The 25,909-nt window shown below is 39.3% G+C and overlaps 1 protein-coding gene across 2 annotated transcripts; it reads left to right on the top strand.

Annotated features, from left to right (window-relative positions):
• The first annotated feature begins 1,687 nt into the window (after positions 1 to 1,687).
• Positions 1,688 to 25,653, top strand: POMGNT2 (protein O-linked mannose N-acetylglucosaminyltransferase 2 (beta 1,4-)). 2 transcript variants are annotated; one of them, XM_083377208.1, is made up of 2 exons: positions 1,688 to 1,901; positions 23,374 to 25,653. In XM_083377208.1, the coding sequence occupies exon 2, from the start codon at positions 23,465 to 23,467 to the stop codon at positions 25,199 to 25,201; it is 1,737 nt and encodes a 578-aa protein (XP_083233334.1). In that variant the 5' UTR covers positions 1,688 to 1,901; positions 23,374 to 23,464; the 3' UTR covers positions 25,202 to 25,653. The 2 variants fall into 2 exon arrangements, with proteins under 2 accessions (XP_083233334.1, XP_083233335.1); XM_083377209.1 differs by having other exon boundaries at positions 1,716 to 2,100.
• The last annotated feature ends 256 nt before the right edge of the window (positions 25,654 to 25,909 follow it).

Raw genomic sequence — 25,909 nt, 5'->3', positions numbered from 1 at the left:
GAATTCTTGAAATGGCAGCCCCATTCCACCATTGTTTTATTCTTCTTAGTGACCCAAATGGGAACTGCTCTGGTAGCCTTGTCTGAACATTGGGAGGGATAACAGCCATTAAAATGAAATAAAATAAAGTGCTTCCTATTAGGAGACTAGGTGCTTATGTATACTGTATGTATCAAAACCAAACAAGCTGTGGGGGGATGCAATGCTCAGCTATTAAAAAGTAAGCTTTCCCTAGATAAGCATCAAGTTATCAGGGCCAAACACTTCAGCAGTTAAAGGCTGACATTAATGTACTCGAAAGATGTTTAAGTGTCTTTTTACCTTGGGAATATCTAATTATGCATACAAACAGTAGCTAATATAAGGCAGCATTTGAAGGCTCTGTTGGTTGCTCTTATTCATTTATTGAGTGATAGGCCTGAATACTTTTTTTATTTCCTGCTGAGAAATATTCCAAAAGAATAACATTCATAATCAGCCTAGCATCTTGTTGCCTGAGTAGAAGGACAAGATGATCCTCCCATGTTCCAGCAGATTGGCCGTTCAATTCCTGAGAAGGTACAGTATGTGTCATCAAATTGGAGCGGGGTGCCATTTAGTTTAGAAATATCTATGGGACAGCTTAAGTGAAACATTCAAGCCTGTCACCCAAAACTTTGTTGCTGCTTCACATCACAATACCCACCCCCTGGGGTAAATGCCTCTCTTGGTACAAAGGGTGGGTTGGCCCAGCCAATTTGGATAGATGAGTAGGCAAAAGATTTATACGCTCTAAAGCAGGGGTGTCAAACTGCCAGCCTGCGGGCCAGTTGCATCGTGCAGAGGCTGTGCCTACCCCAGCTCCGGCAATGTGAAAAAAGTCGTGATATGTTGCAACACGTCACATGATGTGGTGCGTTTGACACCCGTGCTCTAAAGAGAAATCACATGGAGATTTAAATAAGTTTTTTTATTATGTTATCTTATGGTATTGCAATTTTGCTGTCCAAGTTTTACTATTCTTGTCAATAATTGATGATGATGATGATATTGATGATGGAGGACATATAACAGGAGGTGGTAAAATTTAAAATTCATTACAATGAATTTTAACATTTGGAAACCAACCCACAAGCTCAGAGAACAAACCACCCTCATTCATTACAATTTTCTCTTATTTCCTGAGAACTGCAGTCATAATTGACTTCTGGAGGTAATTCTTCTATACTTCTCAATCATCAATTTTTTGTTTTAACTTTAAAATGTTGAGGAGAGAAAAATGAAATAGAAATAGCACAAAATATTTGGATTGATTACCCACAGACACTTCAGGAAACCCCCTGGTTTTTAAGGCTTTTGTATAGATACTGCATGCCTGAGAGAACTATACATGTTGCTGATAAGAATTGGCTAATGTTTAAAAACATCTTGCTGGCTAATTATTCAGTCTAATGTCTGCCTACCAAAAGTAAGCTCAGTGGAATTTATTCCCAGATAAGTATATATAGGCTTATAGCCTGAACAGATTCTGCATGAGAATTTACGATGCGCAAAATAAATAAGCTCCTCATGTATATGGGCAGAATGGGCATAAAGAAAACTACAACCCCCAGGATGCAACGTGGCAGCCATGCCGGGACCGAGCATGAGCATAGGTGGGTCCTGCCTAGGAGCAGCGCCGGCCGAAAAGCAACGGTGATAAACAAGAGAGCGGTTTAAACGCACTCGTTTCGCGTAGGCAAAGGAGCAGCCGGAAGGAGGACGACTCTCTTCCAGTAATTGCGGGCCACCGCCGATGCGTCGGCGTCGTGCGAAGCAAAGTTATGCGTCCCCAGTAGCGGGCGGAGAGCCTATTGCTGAAACAGCGGCCGCGCAACAGCAGGGCAAGAACTGCTGCAATGTCCTAGGAAGCGCTGCAGGAGGTGAGGAGACTGGTCTGGAGGGGGCCAGTTCTTTTTGGGACGGGGACAGCAGCGGTGGTGAGGGAAAGAACGGGTTGCAAGACAAACAGCACTTTTTTCCGACTGCGGAGTACGCTCTGAGACTCGCATTCAGATATGCTAAGAGAGGCAGCTTTTTTACTTCGCTCTTATTATTTTGATGGCATTCAAAATCACGAGGGTGAGTGAAAAGAGTCGTCTTCGTTGCGAGTCCTTGTAATTCTTCCTGGCCTTCTGTTCGTCCTAGGGGGACTTCCCCCCGGGATGAGTGGGGTGGGATGAGCGAGTGCTTTCACGAAGTCTCCCAGTTAACTAATGTCGTTACGTGGAGATTCGGGGTACTATAAGTTTTGGGGGTCGGAATGGATGCACGATAACGGTATTTTGAATTTTCTTTATAAGCACAGCTTGGGGGTTGGGTTTAATCACAGTCCCCCACCATATTTTTATAAGCTTTGGAAAATGCCAGCGTTCAAAATAAAGCTTTTGAAAAGAGAAAGAAATCGCGGGTCAGTTCCTTAAGGTTTCCCTTGCTTCACCGAATCCCAAATACATCCGCCAGCATATTCAGAAATTAGTAACCAACTCACCCTCTATTACTTTACTCCTTCCCCAGGGGTTTCTAGATGTGTTGAACTGCAGCTTGTGTGCTTCCTAGCTGTGGGTGGGCAATGGGAGTTGCCCAACACCTTTGGAGAACATCAGATTGAAAAGAGGCTACCTGCAGTCAATGTTGAGGTTCTGTAGTGTTGTTTTTAGATATTACAGCTGGTTTAAAATTTAATTATATTTGGATTCCATTGTATATTCTCAGATTTCACAGTTGAGGTTACCATATTAGATAGCTTAAAAAACTATTTCTGATATTTACTAATTCAGTGTATATGGAAAATTGATTCTACAAATGGACCTTAAAACTGGCACACATTATGCCACATTCTCTATTATGCTGTGAGTGTTATTGGGTAAGATTTATAAAAGATTCAAACAACAGTTGTGTGTCTGTGTTTGAGATAACCAAATAATAAATGCAGTGTCCTAAAAATATATTAATAATCACCTCATTAAAATATGTGCTATGGCTGCATATTTTAAGCCATGCAGAAGCATAGGAGGCATTATTTAGTTATTGATGCTGATAATATATTTGGCAGTATATCCTACTTAAAGTAAATTTCAAAGTAAATAGTCCTACATTGTCGACTGAGGCAAAACAAACTTAATTGCTGTTCCCAGGGAGCAAATCTATGAACTTCAGAATTCCCAGTTTAGAACTCGGTTCAGTAGGAAAGAGTGAGTAAGCCGTAACCAAACTGTGATTTTTTTTAACTTTTGATTGACTTCAGTGCAGTAATAGAGGAGGTAGGAAAAGTCCACAATTCTTATGACCCTTTAAGAGAAAAAAAGCATGTATATTCCTCACATGTACATCTGTCAGAATGTGTGCTATTAACTGGTATTCAGCTGATATTGTAACAGATACACTATTGAATTCCACAGCCTACTTCAGGCCAGCGTGAACAACAGAAATTATAAGCAGGTAAAAACCTGTGTGGCGGGGATGGTATTCCCTGTTATTAAAGGAAGCCACAGTTGGATGTCTGGTTTGAAAATCTTGGAGATTTCTATTAAGGTAAAATTAAGGATTCCCGTGCCAGTCATATTTGTCTCTGTGGGGCAGTGCTTATCTCCAATTCACAGCCCAAATGCCAGCATTGTCTGAGGACACTTCTGTGATCATGTGGAAAGCATGATTATCACTGAAGGCACATGGAATGCTGTTACCTCCCCACCTTAATAGTACCTATTTATTTACTTGCATTGAGATGCTTTCAAATTGCTAGAGTAGCAGGAGCTGGGGCAAGAAATAGAAGCTTACTCTGTCATACAGTACTTAGGTCTCAAATTGCCAGACTTATGGTCGACAAGCCCAGTGTCCTTTGTTTAAATTAGCAATCTAACAAACAAATATGAAAGAATAAATTGTAATAAGGTGTGGGCTAACTCTGGTGATAATTTATTTCATAAAATATCTGTACACCTACTACATTGCTTTGATTTAGCAGCAGTATTTCAGCATAGTACAGTGTCTCAGACACTGAAAATGTTGCCCTTATGCCTCTCATGGACCTCTTTGTACCTACAAATCCTTCTTTAAATACTTAGCTCAAAGAAATCTTCCCAGTACAGATGGGCTGCTTTAAAATAATATTAACATCACCTGTGCTTGCTTAAACAACAAAATTGATTTTATTGATCTCCTTTCCAGCAGCAAGTCAGGGAACCAGCAACAATAAAAGGAACAAACTGCTGAAATATATTTTTAAAAATTAATAATGTGGCTCTGAAGTATTGAAGTAAAAGCAAAACCTGTATTTATTATTCTATGTTGCTTGTAGCCCTTTGGGAGGGGTGTACTCCATGATAGAGTGCCTGCTTTATATGCAAAAATTGAGTCCCCAGCATCTCTGGGTATTTATTTATTAATTAGGTTTTTATCCTGCCTTTCTTCTCGGAGCTCCATCCTGTATCTGCAACCCTTCTGCAATGTTAAATTTACAACAACTCTGCAAGGTGGGTTGGCCCGGGCAATACTGACCAGATATTCCATTGTATTAAAGGCTGAAAAAATGTGTTTAAGGATGGCCCGCATTAAAAATACTTTGGGGTTGGGGGAGGAAATATTATCTTGTACTTCTGTAAATGCTGAATGTGTTCAGCAGCAACTGCAGTATTGCAAGTAGGTTAAAATGGAAGAACAAAATTTATTCTCCTGGAATGGCCTTGGTCTTCAAAGCCTTTTGTGCTTATATAGGAAAGACAAGTCTCAATAAATACTGCTTTTCTAAATGAAATCTAGAATTGGAAATTGTTAATTAGGAGAAAGATTGGTAAACAAAGGTACAATCTCATATTAAGATCTAGACCTGCTCCGTCTCCAACTGGGGCCGATTTACCCCTCCTTAGGCAACCTGGTGGCCCTCGATTCACCGTATCATCATATTGACGCCAAACTTAATAAGGATGCCCAATCGCTATAGCCTGTTGCAGCCCAGAACTCCTGAGCTCAAGTCTCAGCCTCCGGAGTATCTGGATTATAGGCTCACCGCCTCACTCAGCTAGATTTAGAATTGAGTCTTCAGAGCTTGCCAAAACAATGTTTTCACATCATAGCTCATGCTATCTGTATTTACATCTTATATAGTTTCTGATAAAAGTGGCTCCAGAGGAAGAGGAGTTAACTTTAGCTTAGTATACTCTTTGTATTTTCTAACCTAGTGTTGGAAGTTTCCATAAGTTGGTGTCTTTCAGACATGTGTGGTCCAACTTTTCCAGAATGCTGTGTTCCAGTGTAGTTTTGTTTCAACTTATAAAAACCGTGTTCCTAGTGCCCCTAGAGAGCATGATGGTGGGGAAAAACTGATCATTATGGTTTTCTAAACATTATTGAAGGGATTTCAAGCACACTTCATATTTAGGAAGCTAATAAATATAAACAACAGTGTCAAATTTAGCTTAGGATAGATGAGATAGATGAAACCATTAAAGCACTACCAATTCTCAAGTTGGTAATTACTGTATTTGTAACTCCTTCACATAACACACTTTCATTAACTGCTATACTTAGTGAAATTAGTTTTCTCTTTCCAAACTTATCCACATTTCTTACATTCAGTCTTAACAAAGGAGAATTAAGGCTGGTGCTCCTTACCTTGTAGTAAAAGGACATTGTTTCTTCTGATAGCCAAGTCTTTTTGTGTTCACTTTACTTCTGGCAACTACTTTTACCTGATCTAAGAGGGCAGCTATCCATTTCTCTGCTTAAAAATGAGCACAAGCAAGAAGCTATAACAGGAACTGCATTTCTCTCTATTTTTTCTATTAGTTTCGGACTGAATAATGCATTCTTACTACCCCCTAGTTTGAAGAAAGAACATTTAGCATACTTACTGATATGGGGAGATTTTTCTCTCTCACTTCCTCTATTATACTACTTGCTGCAGATATCTCATTGTGCTATATTTTGACTAGCTCTTTTAAAAGGTTTTCACAAGTGTGCACCACATTTTTTCTCTATTTCTGTTGTCAGGATAATGTTTCAGTAGGGAAGTAAATTATTGATGACCAGCGAATTTTCTTTAAACCAGGCAAAAAGGAAGCACATTCTTAATACCAAAGTTCAAAGGAAAATGTTGAAGAGGTGTTTGGATAACAAAAATTTAGAGCCTTTTTGCTTCTGCATGCCAAATACCTTAGTATTCAGAATTATGAAATGTTTGAGTGCTAAGGGTTATTTGTTGTTTTAATTTACCACTGCAGTTCTCATTAGAAAGTCATTATCATTTTAGAGCAGTGTTGACTTCAAAGGGAGGATCAAGAAGATGGTTTCTTTGGTTAAAACCAATAAGCCATTTCCAGATTAATACTAGTTCAATTAAATCTCAGAAAGATCAAAAAACCAAGTCAATGATAATTAATCCCATGAGTTTTGCTTGGATCCAAATTCAGCTAACTTAATCTGATCCAGTCCACTGAGTTTTAATTAAGTGTTTTTATATACTATGCTTCACTTAGGATCATGTTTTCTATTTGAAAAGCACATTGCCAATGCTCCTCCGAAGAGGTTCAAAAGTATGCCTTATCTGGCATTTGCACTTGACTTCTCCAGACTGCAGGCCCTGATGACAAAAAACTATGTGGTAGCACTTGCCCACATAGAGAATGAGAATTGACTTCAATGAGAAATGAATATTGCAAGAGGTTCACATAAGAGGTCTGAATACATCCCTTAATAGCTTCTATTATATCGCTTCTGTTCTCTATCTTTTGGAGACCGATGGACAAATGTGGAATTAAATGCCTATGGAGGGTTGCTTATGCAGTCACAAAATGGCTGCCAGAGGAAACATGCAGTATAAGAGCTGGAGATGCCCACATGATGCTGCCCAGGCAAAATATGTATGGGCCACTATGCAGGAAGAATGTATAAATTTGCAGGACACTTACCATTTAATGCCAAGCATGGCTTTGGAGAAAAACAGCATTTAACTTAAAGGCAGAATGATTTTGAAGGAATGCCATTGCAAAAATGAAGTGTTCTATCCAGTTCAATAAATAGCATGCCAAGTTTCTCTGAGGCATAATTCCACCACCACCAAAATCTTATTCTCTTGTGTTATATCTCACTATAGGTAGGAAATATGTAAGAACAAGGATAAAAAACAAAAAAGAGAATAGATAAAAGGAATGTCTAAATTGGAAAAAAATCTGTTCTCTAAATTTTCCTTTTACATGGGTTGATTATTTACTGAAAAATGTAAATGTATTTTTAAGGTTTATGTTCATTCAGGATGCTTGTAATATCACTTTTGATAAAACTCCCAGGATGGTTTATGATAAAATTTGGTTAAAAATGCAATTTAATTCAAGTAGTTATGAAAGAGGCCATAAAAATTTAAAGGTTTGCAGTGGGATGAAAAGTTTTTTTATTGATTACTGTTGTACATTTATTTATTTTTTGAACCAGAAGCTTTGTTTTTATTCTTTTATTCTGTTGAAACTCTTTAAATATTTTGATTATTTTTTGTTCTTGCTACTTGATTCGATGTCCACTTATTACTCCTATTTATGCTCAGAGAGGGAAGTGTTGCAGTAGCAAGGGGCAGGGCTGTTTTATATATTGTTGAGCATCCATGTTGTGACAGAATAACATGAAGGATTTGGGGTATTGGGATTTCTAGATATGTCATGAAATATGAATGAGGAAGCCCAGTTCCCTCATTCAGAATAATCTCATTCTCTAATCCCACAAAATAAGCACAGGAACCTGATAAAGGAGCCTTGGTGGAGCAGTGGGCTAATGCCTCCTTAAGTAACACCAGCTGCCTGCAATTAGTGCAGGTTCGCATCCCACCAGGCTCAAGGTGGACTCAGCCTTCCATCCTTCTGAGGTAGGTAAAATGAGGACCCAGATTGTTGGGGGCAATTAAGCTGACTTTGTAATAATGCCGCTGGGCCCCCCCGAAAGCCCTAATAAGCAGGCATATACATAGAATGAAGGCTATTGCTAAGCACATTGGTTTGTGTTTAAATTGTAAGCCGCTCTGAGTCTTCGGAGAAGGGCGGGATATAAATGGGATTAAAATAAAATAAAAATAAAATAAAATAAATACCTAAATAATGCTTCTAAATAGAGATTCTGTTAATAAACAGGCAATGACAGTGTTGGAAGTTTTGTGTGGAAACACAAAAGAAATAATGGTAAGAAGGGAGTCCTAACCTCTAATACCGCATAATGGAGATTTCAGATCCAACACAGTATTTGTATCACAGGATATGTTGTAGGTCAATATATAAGTATATCTGACTTCTAGGCCATGTCAAGAAATTCTCCTAACATAGAATTCCAGATTGTAATCCATAGAACCCAGGATATGACCCACAAATATGTCATCTGTTGCTGTTCACATAAATCTGTGTAATTTATGACAGTTCCATCAGAAGCTCATCAGCCAAGTTGATTTTTGCATTATATTCTAACCTTAAAAGTGAAAGCTGCACAAAGATCTATAACTTACAGTGGGCTTCTCCAATCTCTGTGTTTTCTAGGTTTATCAGTTCTCGGAATTTCTAGCTAGCACAATCACTGCTGAGAATTTTTAGAATTGGAATGAAACCAGAAGAATTTAGTGTGTAGTTCTAATTGTCAGCCAGTTGTTTGTAGGGGTCAGTGAAAAAGATGTAAGCCAGCTCTTCTATTCAGTCCTCTTGGTGCACATACAGTCCTTACCTCTACATCTCTCACTTCATCACTTACGCCTAATATAAATAGGCATCAATTGCAGTCAGAGCCTTCTGAAATATACTTTCATTAGAAAGTTTCATTGATTCAACTAAACCAGCCTTGTCCAATCATGCATTCCCCAGGCATGTTAATATTTCTTACAGCATTGTTAAAGGAGTGCAAATTCCAAAGATGGAGTAAGAACTTTATATACGAAGCCATTTTGTTGAGGCAGAATATAATTCTGCCAGGGCTTTTTTTGTCATAGAATGCTCAGAATGGAGTTCTGGCACCTTTTTTGGATGGAACCTTGTAGGGTAGGCAAGGCGGGTTGTATGATGTGTGAGTTCCGGCAGTAGCATAGCAACCCAATCCTGTTCCCCAAGCAGTGGGCTAGTAGCTTGATAGTTCTGTGACTACATTTGAAAATCAAATTTGTAGCCGCATTGAGGGAGTGATTCTGCTTTCCCAACCCACCTAAACCAGTGTTGTTAATGTTCTATTATGTTCTCTGAACTGCTTAACGTAAAATGCCAGTTTCATCTCATGTTTTTATCCTGGAGGCTTTAGTGTTGAATAAAATTAAGCTAATAAAACAAGAAACCTTTCAAATACATTTGGCTGCAGAGACCCAGTCCTGACGAATATACAGATATTCCCTTGCCCAGCCTGCAATTTTCTAGCTGCCAAGGGTTGTAAAAGAGACCTTGCTAGATCCGGGGCTGTAAATTGCTAAATATGGATGCCTAATAGATTCAGAGATGTTCACTCCAAAAGGATTTTGAGCTCTCTTTTCATCATGTGTAGTGATTGTGCTGATTCCAAGAAGTAAATTTTATGTTGCTTTTTACATCTTACCACCCAGTAGCCGTCTCTGCATTCTGTGTCTCTGACCCAATCTTCATTCCAGCAATGTAAGATGGAAGGTGACACTTTTGTGGATTTAGATATCAGGCTGCTGCTTCACTTGCAAATAGGCACAAGGGAGGGAGGCATATTTCAGCAAATAACTAGCCTCATTTTTATACAATCCTTTTTAAAGATTGGTTTAAAATCAACAATGATTTAACCTTTTTCCCCATGAAACACAGAGCTTTTATTTATAATTCCCTGACATATGTAATGGTTAACATAAGTTTCCACAGAAACTTAAAATATGGATTTATTTTTTATGCATAAGTAGCTTTGATGTGGATAATTTTATCCTGTAATGTCAACTTTTTTTAAAAAAAAGTATAAATATTGTTTTATCTTATACAATGTTCAGAAGCATGCATTTCTTTGCAGGTACCTCTTTCACAAGCTTTTATGGTGGCAGGGAGAGTGTATGGGACAGAAGAAGAAGAATTTTAATGAACTATATCCAATGAAGTCATGCATCCTAAAGTGATGTTGCAAATTGATTCCAAATACATTTGCAGTCAATTTCTTTTACAACTCTATAGTGGGAATTCAGTTTAAAAAACAACAACAAAAAAGGCAATACCCTTTCTACACAAACACATTTTAAAAGCCCAGTGTATTTTTGGAAAGCCAATCTTTTAGTCTAAGACTAGGATGATATTTAAAATAATCCATGGTATCAAAGTACATAGCATAGTTCATTGTGTAACTATTGTCCTGTAATCTTTTACTGCTTTAGTGTTTCATTATTTCAGATTTTCAGCTTATTGATCCTGATAATACATGTTTTCAAGCATCTTATCTCTTTTTGCTTCACAAGTGCTGGAATTAAATCCTTTACTACATGGCTTAGAAAAATATAGCTTCAGCATATCTGGAAGGTACCAGATCAAGGAATGCCACTGTATCTTACTACATTATATTTGCCATACATTATGCTACTTGTAGTTCAGAATACTTCCACATCACACCTGAAGCATCATTTAAAAGGCTCATGATCTAATTTTTATTTTATTTTATTTTATTTTATTTTAATTCCATTTATACCCCGCCCTTCTCCGAAGACTCAGGGCGGCTTACACGCTTAGCAGTAGCCTTCATTCTACGTATATGCCTGCTTATTAGGGCTTTCACACACCCCAAGCGGCATTATTACAAAGTCAGCTTAATTGCCCCCAACAATCTGGGTCCTCATTTTACCTACCTTGGAAGGATGGAAGGCTGAGTCAACCTTGAGCCTGGTGGGATGTGAACCTGCACTAATTGCAGGCAGCTGGTGTTACTTAAGGAGGCATTAGCCCACTGCTCCACCAAGGCTCTAATTTACAGACATACTGTAACTCCACCCAGGTTGGAATGCTTTCAAGTAGAGTAGGGTAATATGGAATCTTGCAAAGGTGGGGTGGGAATTATAGGGAAGTATTTGTCTTTTTTAAATGGGTATCAAGGACAAGCTTGGAAGTCTTGATCTCATCTTTTCTGTGTGGTTTCCATAGAGGCCCCCAAATACTGAGAGGTTCTCATTAATGGTCTATGTAATAAATTATGACCAGTAATTCTAAAAGGTAGAGGATACATTTACTGCTCAGGTTGCAAATGTGATCAGTTATTTCCTTTCCAGTTTAAAAATAAGTTAAACCATTAGTTTTAAGTTCACTTCTGAGTACGTTGATATAAGTGGTTATATATTTTAACACAACCATGAAATTTTATGAACAAGTTTAATTATAAATTTACGTGTACATGTCTGTTATTAGAATTTTGAAAAAAAAAGCCATCTATTTAGGAAAATTTATTCCAAGAAGAAAAGGAGTAGGAGAAATTTAGATCAGTTTTGCCTTGAAAACCCATCACAGCTTAATAGTAGCCATACATTTGTCAGGCAGCAAGTAAATCTCTGATATCCATTGAAGGGAATGGGATCAGGATAACAAGATGATAAATACTTGCCTTAGGAACTTACATTATTGTGTTAATTAAAAAATAAACTATTTGTGGATCCTCAGATGTTTCTCTTGAAAAACTGGAATTTATACATGGACTTAGTTGAAGAGCAATGCCTTCAGTGATATGCATTACCAATAGATGGCAATACTGATGCACCAAAAACTCTGACATATTCTTTAGAATTTGTTATTTTACCACAGTGGATGGAGAGTTGCTATGAAAAACATATAGCTGTTGTTTGTGAGTTGTTGTTCAAGCTGTTCAGTACTCTTGAAACAACAAGCAGTGCCTGAATTTTGGCAGACAAAGGAGTTCCTCCAACTAAAATTCATCACCAGCTGCATTACTTGTTACCTGGTCAAAAAGACATAAAGATGATGAACTGGGAGGAGCCAGTTCATGTGATCAAGAACAAAGAAGACAACCATTGAGTTTCACAGGAAAAGATTTGCAAGTTGATTAATGGCAATTGATGGTTTAACCAAAAACAAATTCTGTCAGACTAGTATTTCACAGGAATGTGTGTCACACATTCTTGTATTGCATAACACAATATAATAGATACTGCACTGATGTTTTTCAATATTGGGAGATTTGTGCAAGATTGGGAGATTTGTGCAAGATGCCTCACAAGCTGAGCAGAAATGAAAGTTTTAAGAGTTTATGCTTGTCATGCTACTAGAATGAAAGAGAAGTTTTTCAAAGCATTGAAATAGCCAGTGAAACTTGGATTCATCTCTGTGACCCTGAAACAAAGAATCAGTCCATGGAAGATCATCCCACATGCAAATAAAAAAATAAGTAGCCCAGTTTTCTCCAGTTAAATACCTGGTTAGTTTTGGGGGTTCAGATAGTGTTAAGTTTCCTTAAATCTGGCATCACTACATAGTCCTCAACATATGACTAATGAAGCCTGCCCATCACAATCAAAAGTCATGACAGTTGTAAATTAGGTCATCCATATGACCGACCTTTTTTAATGACTTTTATGTGATGGTTGATAAGCGAATACCATAGTCATTAAATGAGTCAGTGGTTTGCTTTGGGCTGGTTTTGCAGAAATTTGATCATATGACTGCAGAATGCTGCAAAGGACGTGAGCCAATTATTGGGGATCCAACATGTAGTCACATGGTTGCGTGGGGGGACCTGGCCATTAGAACTTTGTATCCAGGTCGTAGGTACTCCTGAGGGGGGTCTGTCTAAGTCTAGGACTACATAAATCAACTCAGAGTAATACATTACACTCAAGATTAAGCAGAGTTTGAAAATATAAGAAATTGCTGCAGTTTGATAATACTAAACCTCATACCTCAAGAGGCATTGCAAAGTTGGATTTTGCTAAACATTCCAGATTTCCACTTTTTCCCTAAATCAAATAAACCTTCGCAAACATCTCTGACTCCAATGAAGAGGTGCCAGGACCATTTGAAGGGACAAAGTGTAGAGTTCTTTCCTGACAGGTTTAAGAAGTTTCTCAGTTGGCAGAAGCATGTATCCTATAGTGGTGATTATATGGAGTAAGCATATTTATTTATTTAGTTAGTTAGTTAGTTACATTTATATACCGCCCTTTCCCTGAGGACTCAGGGCGGTTTACAGGGAATTAAAAATCCACCATACAAAAGTTAAAAAACCAAATTAAAAAATATTAAATTGACCCTGTACACTTAAAACCCCAATTAAAAATTTCTCCTCAGCCTGGGCCCGAGAGCTCAAAGAGCCAGGTCTTCAGGCCCCGGCGGAATGATCGGAGGTCGGGGGCAGTTCTCAGCTCCACCGGCAGCTGGTTCCAGAGGGCAGGCGCTCCCACTGAGAAGGCCCTATCCCTGGGTGTCACCCGCCGGCAATCTCTTACCGGCGGAACCCTGAGCAGACCCTCCCTGTGGGAGCGCACTGGGCGAAGGGCGTTTGATGCCGGCAGCAGGTGTTCCCTCAAATAGCCCGGACCCAGGCCATGTAGGGCTTTATAGGTAATAACCAGCACCTTGAATTTCACCCGGAGGGCAACCAGAAGCCAATGCAGCTCACGGAGTAGAGGTGTTACATGGGAGTATCGGGAGACCCCCATTACAACTCGCGCGGCCGCATTCTGCACCAGTTGAAGCCTCCAAGTGGTCTTCAAGGGCAGCCCCATGTAGAGAGCGTTACAGTAGTCCAAACGGGAGGTCACAAGCGCATGAGTAACTGTGCGTAGGGCGTCTCGGTCCAGATAGGGACGCAACTGGCGCACCAGGCGAACCTGTGCAAAAGCCCCCCTGGTCACGGCTCCTATGTGGTCTTCAAAAGTGAGCCGTGAGTCCAGGAGGACGCCCAGGTTGCGAGCCCTATCAACGGGGGGTAACACCTCACCCCCCATCGTTAGAGGTGGAATAACTTTGTTAACCCGAGATGCCGATATGCACAGCCACTCAGTCTTGGCGGGATTGAGACGAAGCCTGTTTCTCCCCATCCAGACCTGAACCGCCTCCAGGCACCGGGACATCACGGAGAGGGCATCACTGGGTTGGTTCGGGGTGGAAAGAAAAAGTTGGGTATCATCAGCGTACTGGTGATACCCCACCCCAAAACCACGAATGATCTCGCCCAGCGGCTTCATATAGATGTTGAACAGGAGAGGCGAGAGGACCGACCCCTGAGGAACTCCACAAATGAGAGACCTCGGGGCGGATCTCTGCCCTCCTGTCAACACCGACTGCGAGCGGCCCTGGAGGTAGGAGGAGAACCACCGTAGAACGGTGCCTCCCACTCCCAACCCCCTGAGACGCCGCAGCAGGATACCATGGTCGATGGTATCGAAAGCCGCTGAGAGATCTAATAGGACCAGGACAGAGGAGCAACCCCTGTCCCTTGCCCTCCAGAGATCATTCACCAGCGCGACCAATGCCGTCTCCGTGCTGTGTCCGGGCCTGAAACCCGATTGGTACGGGTCCAGATAATCAGTTTCCTCCAGGAACAGAGGGAGCTGATGCGCCACCACACTCTCAACAACCTTCTCCAGAAAGCGAAGGTTGGAGACTGGACGGTAGTTGTCTAAAGCAGCCGGGTCCAAAGCAGGCTTCTTGAGAAGGGGTCTCACCACCGCCTCTTTCAAGGCGGCAGGGAAGACACCCTCCTTCAGAGAAGCAGTTATTACTGCATGGAACCAGCCTCGTGTTCCCTCCCGAGCCGCATAAGCTAGCCAGGAGGGGCACGGATCCAACAAACAGGTGGTGGTGCTCAGTCTCCCCATGATCCTGTCCACATCATCAGGGGAAACAGGGTCGAACTCAGTCCAGATAACGTGCTCAAGACTGCCTGATTCCTCCACATCAGACTCTGCCCAGTCAGAGTCCAGGCCGGTCCGGATCCGAGCGATTTTGTCCGCCAGATGATGACTAAAGTCCTCAGCTCGTCCGTGTAAGGGATCCTCTCTCACCTCCTGGTTAAGGAGGGAGCGAGTCACCCTAAACAGGGCGGCCGGGCGATTATCTGCGGACGCGATAAGGGCGGCAAAGTAGTTAGACTTCGCCGTCCTTATCGCCGCAAGATAAGACCTTATAAAGGTTCTTAACTGCAATCGGTCGGATTCGGATCGGCTGGATCTCCAACCGCTCTCTAGACCTCGTCTCCGACGCTTCATCTCCCGGAGCTCCACAGAGAACCATGGGGCCCAACGGGATCTGCGCCGGGTCAGAGGTCGCATGGGTACAACGCAGTCAAGTGCCCTGGTGGCAGCCGTTTCCCAGGCCTCCACCAGAGCATCGACTGGGCTGTGGGTAAGGGTGATAGGTATAGGCCCAAGCGCCCTCTGGAATCGAACAAATGGAAGTAACAAAAGAGCTCATTTTAAGGATTTTCCTATTTTGTTTATTAAAATACTGTATTTAACCCAAATTTATGAAGATGGAGGTATTGTCATTCAGCTGTCATATAACTTCTATGAATCTACAAAAACCCAGAGCTACTGTAGATAAATCAGTTGTGGAGGCAGCTTCTTCTGATCGTTCTAGTTGCATAATACTAAATCTATTTTGTTATGGAGCTATACTGTAATGAAGCAGAATACAGATAAAGAATAGAAATAATACTATAACAGACTATGGTGTGTTATGAAATCAAAACATAAGGAGCTTTTAAATTATAAAGAATATTCCCATAACATATAATTCAAATAGGTTTTCCCCCCCTTTTAATCAGCTTCACAGGACCCCAGGGAGAAGAAATATTTGGGGGGCTTTTTTAAATGTCAAGAAATCTGACTTCACATGTAATTCTGATAGGACTCTATTATAAAGTACTGGAGCCAGATCAAAAAAGTCAGTTGTAGCTCTTCTAGTACTTAGGAGTTGAATTGACCATCACTGATACTTGAATCAACAGGCATATGAGGCACCAGGAAGTCTTTCAAATAATTGGGTTTCCTTATATGCAGGGCACAGAGTGTCAATACCAGAAATTTCTATTGATTTCTTTCATGAATAGCCAATTAATTAATATTTGGCAATAATTATAACTATAAAAAATTGGTTACCGCTAAAGACTATCACAGGGCCAGGTTGTTTGCAAGACCACCTCTCTCTAAGGGAATTTGATCATTTCATTAGATTTGGCAAGTGAGTGTACTCCAAGTCCTTAAATGTTGCCACCCAGTGGGACCTGCCATTTGGAGATCCCACAGGACTTTCCCTTCCTAACTTCCAAAAACCCATGAAGATTTGGGTTTTCTAGATCTTGAGATGGTAATGGCTGGAGCCCAGAGAAACTTTTTTTCCTGGCTGTATGGTTATGTGTTGTATTTAAGGACACCAGGAAGTTATTTAGATTGTTTTTTATGTATTTTAAACTGATATTATTTTATTGATTGTGAGCTACTCAGGGATATGCTGCTTATGAAGGTCAGCTATAAAGATCTGACAGGAGATAGATAAGACGGATGGACAGACAGACAGATAGATGATAGATATGGTAGGTGGGCGGGGTGGGGTGGGAGGAAGGTCCAGAATAGTGCAAGCAGTAGCATTTTGGACAGAGTGAGGTACAACAACTCTTTATAGCCACAATCGGGGATTAAATTGAACCTTTCAAACACAGGCATACACGTAGTTAACTGATTCACAAAGGATAGCTTGTTTGGAATGCTGTCAGAACTGTATACAATATTTTAAATCTAGTCACACTGTAGACTTAGGATGATTGAATCTCAGCATTACGTGGAACTCCAGAGGACTGACTCTCCAGGAGAATGGACTATTTAGCTCTCCTGATAGGTGACCATCACATTTTATTATCCAATCTCTTTCCCAGAGGTCACTGACACAGATTTCTTCTTTCACAGTGGTGGCATCATGAGTTATTGCTCTCGCAGAACTATTCATATTAATTGCAGGAATTCCATCTTAGTTACTGCCATCAGTAATACTGAATCAGTGATTACCAAAATGAGTTCATTTTCCAGCATGCATTTCTTTACGCTAATCTAAAACTGCATCATTTGTTATTATATATGGTAGCACATTGGATGCTGCAAAAGGTCAAGTGCAGGCTATTGTTGATCTATCCATCTACTACTGCACTTTCATTTTCAGTGTAATGAGGCCAGCATGTCTTTTACAAACATAGATAACTTAAGGAATATGATGATATGGGAGCATTCTGTTTCTGGAGATGAAAGTAATATGTTTCACTCTTCAGATGTTAGCAGGTAGGTTCAAGTTTATTTGTAGTTAATGTACATAGTTGTGCGCTTGTCTTCTTGTTGAGCACTTTTGAAGAAAATACCGGTAGGTAAATTAGCTTTTCTAATGTTGGGAATTATTGCTGTGACATAAATTCATAGATTGAATCTTTCACAGTTTGTTCCCTCCCCCCCTTTTTTTTTTAAAAAAATCTGAACCTGGATAGTATAATCCTGGGAAGGTTAGATTATGTTCCCTTTCAGGCTATTTTATTCAGCATTTAGGAAAACAGCAATGTCTTTCTCTCCTTCAACAGAGCTACTAATTTATAATTCTTGTCTCTTTCCTGTTCTTTAGGGATTGATTGATCCCCATGGGCTTGAAACCCTTTAGAAACCATTATGCTCACTTCCTTGCTGAAAACATACCTAGGTTTTGCTGAAGGTGGGCAAGAAGTGTTTTAAGACTGTGTGACTTTTGTCTAGAATCCAGCAGATTAAGAAGTGCCTCTGTGCATACAGCACACTATCTTCTCTTTAGATTAGCCTACTCTTCTAACAAAGAGTAGTGTGTATTCATTTGATATGTTACATAAATGTCACCATTGAAACAGTTGACAACATCAAAATAAAGAAATATCCAATGGCGGGTCAATCTTCATTCTTCTGCCTTTAATTTAGTATCTCAATTCTAAAACACATCTGAGAGATCCAAAATAATCAAAAGAAAATAGGTCAACCAGTTTCCTGTCCTCACTTATCTTGCTGGACTGTTCTCTTTTCTTCATTTCAAACCTGTTGTTTCTTCTGTTAACCTTCCCTTAGTTTCTTATTTTTTTCTGGATAGTGATTGGGATTCTAGGAGTCATAGTCCAGTATTTCTGTAGGACAGAATAAAAGTTATTACCCATCTCTTCTAATTTTTGAGTTGTTACATACAAAACTGCACATTTTTTTAAATTAAGCTTTTTAAAAGACTTTCTATCCCATCTTTATTATTTTTATAAATAACTAAGACAGTTACCATTATATTTATACTCTTATATTCCTTCCTCTCCTGTATTTCCCACAACAACAATTCTGTGAAGAGGGTTGGCCTAAGAGAGAATGACTGGCCCATTTCACCCAGTTGGCTTTCATATCAGACTAGAACTATACCTGTCTAGCCTAGAATCTTAACCACCAAGTCTAACAGTTTTTCTTTACTGGGGTTTTGTGTGTGTGTTTTGTTTTTGTTTTTGTTTTGTTTTTGTATGACATTTTTTTCTCATACCAGGACCTATTTGGTCAAAATTTGCTGTGAATTCCTTGGATTAGATTGTAAAGAGAATTGGATTGTAATTTGACACAGTTAGACATATTAATTCCTGTTTATCTGATATCACTGAATCCTCTGTTGTTGACATAACCTTGGAAGCTAGTTACAAAAGTGATCTCTTAACTGCTTAATTATTGCTTTTTCAGCAAAATACCATTTTAGATTTGCTCCTGCCTTCAAACAAAACAAGCCAGAACATTTTTTTTAATTTGGGTAACAGGTTGGATCAAACCAGGGCTTTTTTTCTCATAGAACGCTCAGAACGGTGTTCTGGCACCTTTTGTTTTGCACAAAAAAAGCTTTTGCAGAACCTATGCAGCTATTGGCTTAAGACTATTGCAGGCTTTGCTCTTTTATGACTCATGGACTTCAACTCCCAGAATTCCTGAGTCAGCTATGCTATTGGATTTTGGAAGCCAATAGGAATTGCTGCTGAGCTTGCCAAAAGACCCGGCAGGCAAATGTTGCACAGGCACGTTGCAGTGAAGGCAGGAATTTTGCACTCCTTCCTGCTCCCCAACTACACCATCTCAACTAGGTAAGTAAGATATTATTTGCAAATAGGATATCCATGTATGACTCAAGGAAATTTTCCCTGCATGGAGGGAGTAGTGGTTTGTTTCACTTTGTTTTACTTTTCAAATTGCTGTAGGGAAGAAATGATTAGAAAAAGGCAGGAAGTTATTTTTATTAGGAAGAATTCATTTATGCCACACTAGATCTTTGGGAGCTTAGTACCATCAGCACAGAACATTTGCTTTTCTGAAACTTCATTCAAATTCAATTCCTGATAAGGGCATTTGAAAAAAAATGTTATTTATTAAATTTATGTGCTGACTATCTCACCAGGATGACTCTGAAGTCAAGGAGAGGGCTTGCAACTTCTGTTTGTAGTTATCCACATTTCTGCACACTGAGATAATTGGCCATTGTACAAATACAGAGCCTATCATGCTTTTATATTTATATGGAACATATACATTACCTGAAATTTTTGGAATGTGTAAAAAATTTGAACCAGCCCAAAAACTCATTTCCCATTGTTTGTGTACATAGAAAGTAAACCCTGAAATAGATTTGGAAAGAGCAAGGACTTTGATTAAATGGAAATGTTGCTAAGCATAGAACTGTTGAGTTAATTTGCAGCTGTTTCTGCTGTTTTCTTTTTATGTGCTTATGATTTTACATCACATTTTAAAATCAGCCAAATTGAATTGTGACTGAAAGAATACTAATTCTGAAATATAGTAAATATCTTTAACAAGTAACTTTAAATTTAGCTTTAGTGTAATTTGCTTGTTTACTGTAGCTAAAACTGGAAATTATATTTCTAAAGCATTAGTTTGGATCATTGGAAAGAAAAAAGATTTAATATTTATGATTCGAAAATATAAATATGTGAGAAACATGTTTTTAAAGATCTTTGCAGCTTGTTCTCATATATACCCTGCCACAAAGGAATAACTAAAATGATGAAATTTAGAACCTACCAAGCTTCCCTCCCATGGACAGAAGACAATCCACGGGAAATGTGAATCCATAATCCATAGCTTTAGCAGCAATAATAAATCTAATTATGCTATGCATATTTAAGTTAGCCAAACCCTGGAGCAGTGGTAGCAATCTTCTATCACAATGGCAAGCCCTTTAAGATTATATATTGTTAATCATATAAGTGAAGAAATGAGGAAAACTGTGGTTAAAGAAATTGTTTGATCCAATAATAAAATTTCATTGATAATTGATGAACCACAATAAGCAAAAAAACTACCCTCATAGTATTTGTTCAATGCTGTATCGAAGGTATGGGAATGAATTCACCAGTAAATTTGTTTTTGGACTTGGTAGAACTTGAAAAAGTAACAGCAGAAGGAATATTTGATTCCTTACTCCAATGTCTTTACTCTTATGGGATGACAGAAGATTATTTGAAAAAATATTTGATTTCTCTGGCATGCGATGGCGCCGCTGTGATGATGGGATGTAAAAGTGGAGTGAAAAAATTGCTGTCAGAATGTTTTCCTTCTATTATAGTTTGGCATTGTGCTAATCACAGACTAGAATTATCAGCAGGTGATGCTGCCAAGGAAACTTCAGGAATAAATAGATTCCAATCATTTATTGATAAACTGAATGTCATATACCATGCTTCACCAAAGAATAGCAGAGAGTTGCATTCATGTGCAGAATTACTGGGGACTGAGCTGCTGAAAATTAGAAGAATTTTAAGTACCCGATGGATGTCATCTAGTTTGCGTACAGTTTTGGCTGCATGGAATAATTTTGAATCCCTTGTGTATCATTTTGAACAAGCAATGCACGATCCTACAAGAGATAAAAATGATAAGTGTACTTATGATGGCTTGAAAAGAAAAATAACATCTACAGAATTTTTATTGGACCTAGGATTGATGTGTGATGCTCTCCAAGAATTGTCATTTTTAAGTTTGGATCTACAGGACCGCAGCATCGACTTGTATAAGGCAAATAAGAAAATAAAAATATTGGTACAAGTTTTTGAAGAAAGAAGACAGAACTTTGGGCCCTATTATAATTGTGCTGTTGCTGCTGTAAGTGATCTTCTCTTTTGTGGAGTTTTATTTCACAAAAGAGATTCAAAAAAGGATCCTCCCATTGACCCAAGTATATTTTATACAAAATTGAAAGAGTCAATTGAAAAAAGATTACTTGATAGCAAAGATGATGAGCTGGCGTATTGGTCTCGCATACTTGATCAAAAACATTGACCTGAAGATGTTAATACTCAACTGACATTTGGAGAAGTGGAAATTAGAAACTTATCAATCAGACTGCAATTAAATGAAATAGAAATGATTTGTGGATTCCGTGAATACATTCTCGAAAAAACATATCCAGAAAAACTGTTGCATTTGATACAGACTCTGAATACCATTCCTATTTCTTCAAGTGAATGTGAATGTGGGTTTTCACAGATGAATCTAATTGCCACCCCAACAAGAGCTTCATTAAAGACTAAGACAATTTCAGCACTTTTGTTCATCAAACTTGTCGGACCATCTCTGAGACTTTTCGATCCTTCAAAGTACGTTGATCTGTGGTTACTCAGAGGATGACATTCGGCCATAGATACTAAGAGCAAGGAAAGGAGTCAAGAAGATTTGCCAGACGAGAATTGGACAAAAGTTTGGAATTTTCTATCAACATTTGCCTTAAATACAATAAATAAAATGTATGTTAAGAATTGAATATATAATTGTTTAATTATATAAATAAATATATAAATAAAATTATATAAATATAAGATTAACAAGTTGAGAGTTCCGGCACCTTTTTTTTTTAAGAAAAAAAGGCCTGGATCAAACTAAAATATTAAGTTCTGAAGTGGGATCAAAATGCTAGCTTTGGAAGGAGATATATAGATCAGCTTAAGAGTCCTTTGAGGTCTCTTGGATTACACCTTTCATCTTACTCAGCCTAGGTTCCCATGTTGATTGAAGGTTTTTCTACCCACCCATCCACTTGTATGGGGTCACTGCACTCTATTCCTGAAAGTTTGCAATCTAAGATACTAATCTTTGGTGGGAGTAGTATGCTTGTGTGAGTTGTAGCACAGATAGCCCTATCTCTTTAACAATATAATTCTTGGAGAAAGAGTACAGTGTTGTTATTTTGGGCTGATTCCTGTGATGGTTTGAAGTACCAGAGCTTTTATAAAGAGCTGGGAGATCAAAATGGATAATTTCCTTTTTTAATTCTCTTTCGTGCTCTTATGGCTGATGTTCCATTTTCCTCTTAGCCTTTTGTTTTGGTCTGATCTGTGTGCATGCCCGCCTGCCTCTCCTTTTAATTACTACAAAGCGTAAGAACCTTCTTTCCAATTCCCAGCGCATTTTTTAGCTTTGTAAAAATTGTTCTCTGGTGATCTGTTTCCATTTCTCTGCCCTCTGCAACTATTCAGCAACACTATAGCGATTACCCAGTTGCCCAGGCTGACCTCAGGGAGCAGAGTCAGCTGGAGTAATAGGCCACCCCTGACAACTGGAGCTCGCTCAGACAGCCCCTTCAGAAGCAGACGAGAGGATCCCTTAGAATAGATGAAGCACAGGCTCCTGCTTTGACTTTTCTAATGCTGATGGTTGGGGTGATGGGTAGGAAACACATGGAGAAAACACATGGGGAAAAACTGCTGAGGATCTTCTTTAGCCTCTTTAGGGAATTCTCTCTCTCTCCTGGGATGCAAAAGTGGGAAAGGGTAACCAACACCAAATGCTCAGGAGTGTTGTTTGTATATGGCTTGTAACTTTAACCTACATGTATGTGATGGATACAGGGTAAGAGTTGTAAAATGCTCCTGTTTGGCTGGCATATCCATTAGGCAGTAATTCTATACATATGTAAGTAGTCATGTGTCACATTGAAACTCAAAGATTCTCCCTTTTTTCCCCTGCTAGTTTTCTTTTTGCAAGAAATAAGGCACAAAACTAAAAACAAATCACATAGTTGGTTTGGGACAAGGTCCATGTGGCTATAAGTATACCTTCTTTCATAAGTGTGTCCATGAGTAAAGTTTTATATGAGCATTTTAAGAGCAGAAATGGTTTGCTGGTATGTAGCAGCTATTTATCAGTCTGTAATATAACATGTATTTTTATTTAGAGAGCAAGGCTAAAATTACAGTGAATTTGTTTGGAGCAGCTGTTCCAAAGAATATTTTTAAACATTATCTGCAGTCCTTCCTTCTTGCACAAAAACTGAAGAATTTATCGCGGGGGAGGGGGTGGAGATATGGAGAGTAGCCATTATTCCATTACAACAACATAATGAACTTTAGATGACTGTTTTTGCCCTTACTTTGTTTTTTTAGGCCTCTGCTCCATTATGATAAAGAAGACTGAGAATGCATCCCTCTTCCTTAGTGTTCACCACCTGCCCGCTTGCTAGGACCTGGGTCCAGAATGAACATAGCATCAGTATTTAACGCCTTGCTAGTGTGCATCCTTGCTGCTGTGCTGTGGAAGTATATCAAGCTGCACGACCATGTCTTTGTGCTGGAAGAGGAGTTAGCCCTTATGCGCCAGTCCCAGGAACTCTCTCAGGTCAGCATTGACTATCATGCTGCACTTCAAGCTCTGGCAGAAGATGGTACCAAGATGGTGTGCACTGGCAGGATGCATACTGATCGTATATGCCGTTTTGAATCTCTCTGTTATTCCACCGAAGCTGAGGAATTTGTCTTCTTCCATAGCAGTTCTTCTGTCATGCTTCCAAACTTGGGCTCCAGAAGATTTCAGCCTGCCTTGCTTGATCTCTCCACAGTGGAGGACCATAATACCCAATATTTCAATTTTGTAGAACTGCCTGCTGCAGCTCTGAAATTTATGCCAAAGCCTGTCTTTGTTCCTGATGTAGCGCTGATTATGAATAGGTTCAATCCAGATAATTTGATGCATGTTTTCCATGATGATCTCCTTCCAATTTTCTATACAATGCTGCAGTTCCCTGATTTGGACTTGGAGGCCAGATTATTCTTCATGGAAGGCTGGGGTGAAGGACTACACTTTGAGCTATACAAATTGCTTAGCAGTAAGCAACCACTCCTAAAAGAGCAGCTTAAAACACTTGGGCGGCTCCTGTGCTTCACCAAGTCATACGTGGGTCTGTCTAAAATCACAACCTGGTATCAGTATGGTTTTGTTCAGCCCCAGGGGCCAAAAGCCAACATCCTGGTCTCTGGCAATGAGATCCGACAGTTCAAAACATTTATGATGAAGAGGCTAAATGTGAGCTTGGAAGGAATACCTGGTGAGGAATATATAATAGTATTCAGCCGAACCATCAATAGATTAATCCTAAATGAGGCAGAGTTAATTTTGGCACTTGCCCAAGAATTTCAGATGAAAACCATTACCGTTTCCATAGAAGACCATACATTTTCAGAAATAGTACGCTTGATTAGCAATGCATCCATGCTTGTCAGCATGCATGGAGCTCAACTTATTATGTCTCTCTTCCTGCCAAGAGGAGCCACTGTTGTGGAACTCTTCCCTTTTGCCATAAATCCTGAACATTACACACCTTACAAGACATTATCTACCCTTCCTGGTATGGATCTTCAGTACATTTCATGGCAAAACACTGAAAAGGAGAATACTGTGACTTATCCAGACAGACCCTGGGATCAAGGAGGAATTGCCCACTTAGACAAAGCAGAACAAGATCGCATTATAAAGAACAATGAGGTTCCCCGGCATCTGTGTTGCCGTAACCCAGAATGGCTTTTCCGTATCTACCAGGACACCAAAATTAACATTGCTTCCCTTACCCAGGTGATTAGGCAAACGGTGAAAACCAAACCAGGGCCTAAGAAGCAAAAGTGGACTAGTGGCCTCTATCCAGGCAAAGTTAGAGATGCCAAATGCCAGGCCTCTGTCCAGGGTACCAGTGAAGCTAAGCTCTCTGTATCTTGGCAAATCCCTTGGAACTTGAAATACTTGAAGGTTAGAGAAGTAAAATATGAAGTTTGGATTCAGGAGCAAGGAGAAAATACGTACATGCCTTATATTTTGTCCCACCAAAACCATACATTTTCAGACAACATTAAGCCATTCACAAACTATTTGGTGTGGATCCGATGCATTTTCAACAAAAATCTCCTTGGGCCCTTTGCAGATATGTTAGTTTGCAGTACATAATTGTTCTCTAGCTACTAGCTTCAAAGAAAACAAACCCAATCCTGGTGTTCTGTAGTTTAAGAAGATGGATAAAAACTTGCAGACCAGGATAGTGCCTATGTGTCCATTTTATTGCATTCTGAATGTCTTCTCCATTCTGTGTAACATTACATCCAGTTGGTAGATAAACTCTCTTAGTTTTTTAAAGAGGCAACAGGCATGAGCCTACAAAATCAGAGTGGAATAATTGTTTTATCTTGATTGTTCTAGGAACTTTTCTCTCTCTTTTGTGTGGTAAATCTTTTAAATATAGCTTTATACTGGAATTTGGTTATACTGGATGTACAATTTTTAATTTATTTTTTGTTTGTTCCCCCAAAGTTCTGTATTCCAGAGCAGAAATTCGGCACCAGAATATTTATTAAACTGTTTAAAACCTATTCAAGCACATTTGTCTTTGATATTTATGCATTAAATAGAACTCTGTTCAATTTGAATAGGACATGGAAGATGATCAATGTTGATATGGTTGAAAAAGCCAACAAAAGATGAAATGATCTTTTGACTTGAGAAGGCAAAAGATGAAGAAAAATCCCCCAGTGCATTCATATGGAAGATGCAATTGACCACTTGTTGAGATTACTTTTTCCTCCAATGAAAATCCTTTCCTAGTCATATGATCTAAAGCAGAGCTGTTAATAAGGAGTTTGAAAGAGTTCCAGAAATCCT

This window comes from Vipera ursinii, assembly GCF_947247035.1.
Source record: "Vipera ursinii genome assembly, chromosome: Z".
Taxonomy (NCBI): Eukaryota; Metazoa; Chordata; class Lepidosauria; order Squamata; family Viperidae; genus Vipera; species Vipera ursinii.
This window is presented reverse-complemented; position numbering and strand designations above follow the sequence as displayed.